General features: G+C 42.0%; 1 protein-coding gene across 4 annotated transcripts in view; it reads right to left on the bottom strand.

Annotated features, from left to right (window-relative positions):
- The window catches only part of ldlrap1b (low density lipoprotein receptor adaptor protein 1b), a 29,775-nt gene that overhangs the window by 10,830 nt on the left and 10,375 nt on the right, over positions 1-8,570 (bottom strand). For all 4 annotated transcript variants that reach the window (XM_014011131.1, XM_014011145.1, XM_014011138.1 and 1 more), the window contains exons 2-5: positions 5,436-5,578; positions 4,423-4,535; positions 2,352-2,466; positions 1,513-1,585 (exon numbers count right to left, since the gene is read on the bottom strand). In XM_014011131.1, the coding sequence (XP_013866585.1) occupies positions 1,513-1,585; positions 2,352-2,466; positions 4,423-4,535; positions 5,436-5,578 (444 nt within the window). The remainder of the gene's footprint in view (positions 1-1,512; positions 1,586-2,351; positions 2,467-4,422; positions 4,536-5,435; positions 5,579-8,570) is intronic.

The following is an 8,570-nucleotide window of genomic DNA, read 5'->3' as shown; positions in this document are numbered from 1 at the left end:
GTCCAACTGTAGTCAGACTTCACGTTACACAAAGCGCATGCGTTTATCACCTCAAGTGAGCTCTGCACTCCCCCACACTTGGGTTGTTACCAACATCTGGTGAAAATTTCATGTCATTAGCACCTCTAGTAATATATTTACTGAGAAAAATGTTGACGTGTTCAATACTTATTTTATCCGCTGTATATTGTAAATTAAATCAAATCTGTTCATCCAGCCTGAAAAACCTCTAAGAGGAAAACAGGTGAAAAGTGTTGAGAGAAGAAGAAAGTTAAGGTGCAAACAAGTAAGAAAATCATCAGCACTAAATTGTTTTTTAAAAAGATTAAATAAAAGGTTTATGAGGAGACATAAAATGACAAAATCATGTTTTATAAAAAGAAAATGTGTCCACTTTAAAACACCCAAAACAAAAAGCACAAAGGCTAAAACTTGGCAGGGAAGAAAGGTGGTTATTTTCTGTGCCAGACCTGCATAAATAAGCACGTCTCCATGTGAGACGGGATCAGTGACACCGACACCGAATCTGTCAGGGAGGCGAGCTTCCACTGACTCGTGCGCACAATCATTTTCCTTTCTCTCAGCACACTCACCATCCCTCTGTGCCTACCCAGCCTTTTACCCCTTCTTGCCCCCATCCCCCTCCGATGCTCCCCTCATCTTCAAGCGAGTGCAGGGAGTGAGGATGAAGAAAGGGGGAAGAAAAGGACTCTAAAAAAGAGGGGCGGCAGGTGCAAAACAAAACAGGAAGCAAATGGATAATCATGGAATTGAAGAGACCACCAACAAAGCTAGACATATGCAAAGATGGGCTAAACGCTTAGGGCGGGATGGTGATGCAGAAACTAATATGCTAACCTGTTTATATTCACTGGAGTCATGCATGCAGTAAATTACATGGAAGCTCWGCTGAGCTTTACAAAAGTGTGAGCTGCTTGTGTTACACAGCACTTTGACTGCCTGCTGTGTTCAAAGACACACCAGTCTGGATTTAAAATGCTCAAAAGATGAAAGCAAATGCAATATTGAGATAAGAATTAAACATTAATTTATAATGAGGAGGGATGTGCATGTTGAGAAGAACGCAGTAGAGAGAAAATCTCGTTTTGCATCTGAGTTCAAGAGATTGACTCCGGTTAGAGGAGTACATCTGCCCCTAACCCCCGTCTGAAACACAAGTGAATCTTTACAGTGGCTATAATAAAGAGGCATTTCTAAACTGAATGGTGATGAAACCACTGCGGCTGTAACAGTAAACACTCCTCTGTGTGTGGGGGGTGGGGGGGTGGACCGCAATTAGCCTAGTTTCTGCAGTGTTTCTCATGACCTCTCGAGATGTTGTGGTCCAAATCAGGAAAACACAAGAACAACTGTGTTTTAGTGTTGACGGGTCGACCTCACAATAAAAAGGCAACAGAAGGAAGATGAAGGATGTGTAGTAACAAGTCAAAAGCACCGGCAAGTTTTCCACTCATCTGTCACGCTGAGATTGCCAGCGCCGAGCGTGCGTACCTTCCTTGGAAGCCTGCCAGAACTCAAACGCCACTCTGAAAGCCTGAGCCACCGTCAGGGTTACCGCCTGCGCCTGTTAGAGGAGGGAGGCAGAGAACAGTGAGGGATGAATAAAACGCACGTGAATCTCATCGACAGGAAGGAAAAATTCAGGAAAGCTGGGGTGGCTATCGCTCCGACACAAACAGGAAGTAACCACAAACACAGGAGGTTTCTGTTTTGGACGCTTGAAGAAAGGGAGGAGAGACCAGTGGAGTTTATGACGAGCTGTTTATGTAGCCGGGAGGATACGTGGCCTTTTGGCCACAACTAAATTAGTGAGAGGAAGGAAAGAGAGGGAGTGGCTCGCTCGTTCAGAAAACCTCTAGGGATGTGAGAATGCCAAGAGGGGGATCAGAGCCGCCCCACCCTTCAGCCTCCTCTCAGTCTCCAGCTTTTTTTTTATTTACAGGTATGCTCACAAAATAAAGTAGCTGTAAAGATGCCTAGATCTATAAAGTGCTTTTCAACAACAGCAAGGTGCACAAAATAAGTTGAATATATAAAAKAACTGTCACACTTGCATTTGAACTATTAATCATTTTTTTCCACTTCGTAAAAGTCTTTTCTCTTGGTAGTGCAACTAACACAAACTCTTGTTCATTTCCTGTCCTCCTGCACAACAGAAATACTTCTTGATTTTGGCCCTAGGCCTTCATACCAAGACTGAATAAGAAAACATTTTCCGGTGTCTTCAACCTGTTAAATCACTGGGTCTCCACTCATCCGATCCTCAAACACTATGTTATATGAACAATGTTTAAAACTGTGCACCTTGTGCTCAGACTTTATTTACTCACCATTTTCTTCTTTGAGCAGAGGAAGGCGTGACATTGGAGAGTCTCGTTGTGTTGACTCTGGACAATGTAGGCAAATACTTTGTCGTGCATCTTGTCCGCAGTGCAATATGATATTCTAAAACAAACACACAGCGATGTACACACTTTAATCAAAAGTCCAATTATTCCAACATTAATTACAGATAAGGCGGAACAACTGTTCAAACACCTTAAGCTTATCAAACCGCAGCTTCCAGACAGGACCTCGTCTGTGTAGAAACCTCAGACGGACAGAGATGAGAGTCTTTTTGTGATGCGGGGGTTATCTTGGTGTGAGATTCCTGTGACATGTGAGAGTTATCAGTCCTGCTCGTCAGGCTCAGGTGCAGGGTAAGCTTTTAAATCAAAACTGTAATGTTCTACAAATAGCTTTTCTCCATCATCGGCTCATGATGTCTTCACTCTAATACCAAAGCAACGAGGCAGGGCAGAGAGGGAGGGACAGGCAAAAAGGTGCGGGAAGATGACAATGGATGTCTGCTACCCGTCCTTTGTCCTTCCCTCGACACTTTGTTAACTAATGTCAGGATCCCAGCTGGGGTCTGAACACAACCAAGATTTACAGCAAATGTTTGCTCGGGAGGGCAGTGAGGAAATTGAATGTCCAGACGAATCCGTTCCCTTTTCTATCTTCTTAACAGATGTTTATGGAGCGGAGGTGTGGTGGGGTTCAAGATACGAGCAGCTTTCTTGTTTTTTCTTCGCCATCCTAAGGTCAGCTGGACTCACTTCACACGCAGTCTGCTTTATAGTTCTAAGTAAAATAAAAATGTCTGCATGTTGCAGAGAAATGCACTGAAAATCACATGTGGGCACATTTGAACAGACAAGATGAGCCTCTTGTCTGTAAGGTCTTTTTTTCCATTGTAGTCTCACTGAATCAGACGTATTTGCAACCAAGAGATCAGCCTTGCAGYCAAGTTGAGCAGGAAACTTTCCTGAATTACGGCTTATTTTCGTGTGCAAGGCTCGCAAAACTGTAATCAACAACATGCTGCACATTATTTTGTTATTATTTTGTTGCCCACCACGGCTTGCTTTGTACCCACCTTAGCAGCTGCCCCCACATTCATGATTTAACCCAGATAAAAACATATGCAAATTGTACAATGGTTTAGGGAAGCATGTTTTKGACATTTTTTACCAACATGTGATGYAATGATCCRATTAGGCCTGGAAGTTSTTCAGTTTACAGAAACACTTCTGATCAGATATTTATTTCTTGTGAACAYGTTTGTCATTGAGTTTACTTCTTTTTTTTAAACGGACTGTTGTGAAAATGTTGCTCACCTAAAAAAACYAAAGTTGCCAACTTTGAAAACATTTTAATTGCACACTGGTTAATGTGACAGAAATAATTACCAAAACAGAATTATCGTGCACAATCAAAGAAACAGATGTTTGCTGATGGCTTTTCTATAAAATAGCTGAGTGACCTGAGATAGCTCAAGAAAACCAGAAATATATGGTGAGTAAAGTCAATTTATCGGTCAATAAGTTCRTAAAACTGCCACCAAATGAAACCTCGTCCTAAATCTGCCAGCTTTTAGAAGGATGTATTTCACATAAGCCTAGTCATTCTTGTAAAAATGATGGAAAGTCCCATCTCTCTTTGATATGCACACTCATAAATGTGGAATTTAAAAAAAGGYGATTCAAGTTTGGATCATAAGCTCTGAGCCAACAGAAGTGAGGCGAAGCCTGCAGGCTGAGGCAGGTAGGACAGATCTGCAGGAATGAACCAAAAGACAAATGTGTGAGTCTGTGAAACCTAAGGTCAAAGCTCAGACATACAGCTGTTGTGCTCCCAGGGGAGCTGAGATTAATGGGACAGACTTGTCTTCCCTCCCTCTCACAGAYACAGAAACACTCTGCCACCCTGGAGTACCGCACATTCATCAGACAATAAACGAGAGAAAGACGAGAACAGCTTTTTGTTTTATTGTGGGAGATCAGGACGAGTCTTTAAGTAAACATCCAGGTGGCTCAATTTGACAGGAACCACAAGACGAGGGAAAAGAGGAGGGCTGACCTGTATATGGAGACATTTTCTATCAGCTGGTTTGAGGCACTGTCGTAAAGGATGATTCCACGGGGGGAGACCGTTAACGTGACTTTCTGCAGTTTTTTTCCGCTGGCTTTGGCCTGGGAAGAAGGGAAAACGACAAGCAAACACATAAGTGAGCGTGTGAGAGAAAGAAAGAAAAAACAAATCAGTCCGTGAGTTTCTGTGAATCACAACCTAGAATGACACCTTTTTTATCAAACACTACCACTGAGATGACAGAGGGACACCAAAATTATTGTAATACAAAGCTAATTATCATTAAATCTGCCTTTTAGTTTATTCCAAGAGCCAAAATTACAACTAAAAGGCCAAGATTTGTACGATGTTACTAAATAACCACTCCAACAAAAACATCTGTAAAATTTGTGTAAAACACCAAGTACATGATGCTGTAATCTTTACTTAATAAGATGGCGAGTCTAACAATTAATCAAAATGACAGAAAACATATCAGCGGGGTTTTAATTCTCCTTAGAGGATCACCAACAGACTATGGGCCGAATCAGAGCGTTKACTTTCCCTTGTCGTACATCATCGTGAGTCAGGTCCCACCATCGCGCCGCTGCTAACTTCATYAACCACCGAGCTGCCAGATCCAATAACATTCACTCTTTTCCAGCACGATGAAGCCGGCAGAGCCACACAAGAGTAACAGTGTTCACACTAACAGCAGCCTCTCTCTTCTAAAATGTCATTTGGTGCTTTGGGCACGGGGAGGGTGTGGGGTCGGGGGAGGTATCTTGTCAGGTCATAAAAGGAGAGAAGTACTGGATGACATTTGAGTGGCAGAGGTGATGATGTGGAGAAAAAAATTTTAAATGCTTGACAGAAACTCATTTTCTGAGGGAAGTTATTTTAATAGAGGGGCATTAAAAGAGGATTCGAGTGTACCGTGTTTAAGCCACTTCAGTGTGTGTGTGTGTGTGTGTGTGTGTGTGTGTGTGTGTGTGTGTGTGCGCGCGCGTTCCCTCCCTCACCGTGGCCACTATCCGCTTGACAGCTGCCGCAGACTGCTCCTCACCCTTGGGCTGCTCAACCATGGTGACCCCGAGGTATTTGAGGTGAAACGTCATGCCCTCCAGCAGGGTCTCCCTYGTGTCCGTCCAGTTTTCTGGAAGCTCTGCAGGATGAGACGCACAGAGAAACGTCAGGACAGCATTTCAGTCCACTTGGACCACATTAAGACTTGAGGCTAACCAAATCTTTTCTTTTTTTTTGAAAAAAGTTTGGTTGAAATTAACATTAGGCATTTTTGAAATAGGAATTTTAACCGCACTCATTTTTTTTCAGCAAATGGCTGCGAGATTCCTCATAAACTTTTGATTAAATTAATTTTATAGGGCACAAAAAAAGAAATAATCATATCTTGAGAGGAAGAAATAACTATCTAATAGTACTAATCTAGTATTAAATGGTAAATGGACTGAACTTTCACAGTGCTTTATCAAGTCCAGTCAAACTCCAAAGCACTTTACGTACAGACATTCACACACTGAGGGTGGTAAGCTACATTGTAGCCACAGCTGCCCTGTGGGCAGGCTACCATGCACTGGTGCCACTGGACCCTCTGACCACCACCAGTAGGCAAGGCGGGTGAAGTGTCTTGCCCAAAGACACAAGGACTGAGATGTGTGGAAAGGGGGATCCAACCGGCAACCCACCAGTTACGGGACGACTCCCCTAACCACTCTGCCACAGCCGCCCAACTGGTTAAAAACTGGTTGTTCAATTCGCTTCAGTTCACTTCAAACCCTGCCAACTGATCGTTGACTAAAAGCTGCTCAAGGCAAATGTTCTCTCAGCTCATTATGTCGCCGTGAAGAAGAACGCGAGCGTCTGATCGTACAACAGAAAAATACATCACTGTAACTCAACAACTCCACGTGAGATCTTCAACATTTAACAACTTCCAAACCTGAGTTAAACGCAACAGGAATAAAACGGATKTTCACACTAGCTGACATTTGGTTCATCAACACTCAGGATGCTTCTGTTGGGTGGAAACAAATGGCTACCTTCTGCTTGAAGAACAAGGAACGGTGTTGTGTGATTGAGTGTGGGGGTACAACCATTTGTCCTGTCMCTGATCCCACCTGCCAACCTGTGAGGCCTTTATGGCACTCACGATCATCATGGTGATTAAAATCATGACTGCTCTTTAATGAAATAAGTGTAAACAGATTTCATCCACATTCCTGAACATGAAACAATAAATGACAAGTTCCTTCTACTGAAAATGCTGTTTCTGTTATTTCTGATTATTTGAGGCTTCTGAACAGTCGTGTCAGACAAAAAAAGGGGAACGAGAAGTGCATTTAAATTTGTTTTCCTGTCGCTTTGATGGGCTTTTTTTTTAATCATTTTATAAAATGGATAATTAAACAAGGAAATAAAGAACACAAATTCAGCGTCATAAATGATGAATTATCAAAACCTTTTTAGGAAAAACAAACTTTAATGTTTTCCTCAAGTAACAACTGTTATTCACGAATCCTCCTGTTTTTAGTTATAAACTACTTTTTCTGGACAGTAAAAGCTTGTTTGTTGTCACCAGCATCCATTTTCACAAATCAAATCAAATTGAATCAAAACAGCACTTTGTGAGCTTTATTTTGACATTTATTTTAAATTAGAAAAAAAACAGAAAAAAGTACAACTCATCTTGTAACTCATAAATATGTGTATCTGAAGGAGCTATTAGTCAAACTTTGGGTATAGTGTTTTAAAAGCCCTGCTAACGCATTTAGAGAATGCTGCCACTCAGCTTCAGATCATTTCGAGAGCATAAATCATTAAGGAAGTGGCAGCACTTAACCTATAATATTCATTTATGTTAAAGCCAAACCAAGCCAACTGTGAGTGGTTAACAGAATTGCTTCTTAATGGTCTAAATGAAGCTGTAACTAAACCCACATTTATGTAATGAATGGTTCTGACAGTAAACACCCATAAGGTCAAGGTCATTGAGACTGTAAGTGTAGGGAACAGATCGAGCTTTCCTGCAGCCAGGATCAGTAACACTCTTATGCTGGAACAGAACCTGTGGAGAGGAATTACTAACTGTGATTCAGGACCTCAGTCATGTTACCAAGTGGAATATAAATGCTCGTCACCAGAAAGATCCTCTCAGGAGATTGAGACAAATAYGACCCAGTTCATTCAGCATATTTAACCTATAGTACCTGCTTGTTGTGTTTGCAGAACAGATAGTGAACCTTCAGTGAACTGAACATTTTCAGTGTTGACAATACTGCTGCCAAGTTTGCTCTGGAGAATTTCAGCAGACGGACAGAAGTGCTTTGAAAATGCTTTTTGGTCATTCTGCATCGCACGCAGCTGAAGCAGCGAGCTGTCTCGGTCCACCAGAGATCTCAAACAGCAAGATAATCTGCTTCTATTGCCCAAACTAAAACGACAAGCAGATGAGTCTGGACGCGTGGCAGCTTTCTTCTTGTTTTTAAACCTTCATGATTCAGCTGGTGAAACTCAGCTATTTTTAGACTGGTGCATAAATCCAAAGTTCTACTTTGTGAGCTGCAATAATCCATTTTCATAGTGGTCACATTTGCATTCACACAACCAACAACCCCACCCTCCGCTATCACCAGCCGCCGCTGCAGCAGCTTCCTGCAGCTGTGGTGATGATTTAGCTCAAACTTCAAAGACTCCAAAGCTGTGCTGCAACTTTGGCTGGTCTGAGAGCTGCTTTTTCTTTGGGGTGGGGGATAAGTTCGAGGTAACAGGTGACAGAATCCTGGTGCCTGTGAGTGGGAAAAGAAGCAAACTGGGAGGACAAACAGAAGTCAGAACATGAAAAGTGTGTGTTGCTAAAAAAAAGGTTCAGATTGACTGTCTGGTTTTGGTTTGTCTGTGTCAGATTAGATTTCACAGTTTCTTACACCCTTTTACAGCAGGTAAAATAAGTATTGAACACGTCAACATTTTTCTCAGTAAATATATTACTAGAGGTGCTAATGACATGAAATTTTCACCAGATGTCGGTAACAACCCAAGTGATCCATGCATACAAAGAAATCAAACCATAAATGTCCAGAAATGAACAGTGGTGGACAAAGTACTCAACTCTAGTACTTGAGTAAAAGTATTGATAC

Source organism: Austrofundulus limnaeus, unplaced genomic scaffold (assembly GCF_001266775.1).
Source record: "Austrofundulus limnaeus strain Quisiro unplaced genomic scaffold, Austrofundulus_limnaeus-1.0 Scaffold2, whole genome shotgun sequence".
Lineage (NCBI taxonomy): Eukaryota > Metazoa > Chordata > Actinopteri > Cyprinodontiformes > Rivulidae > Austrofundulus > Austrofundulus limnaeus.
Note: the sequence above shows the minus strand (reverse complement) of the source record. Positions and strands in the feature narration are given on the sequence as shown.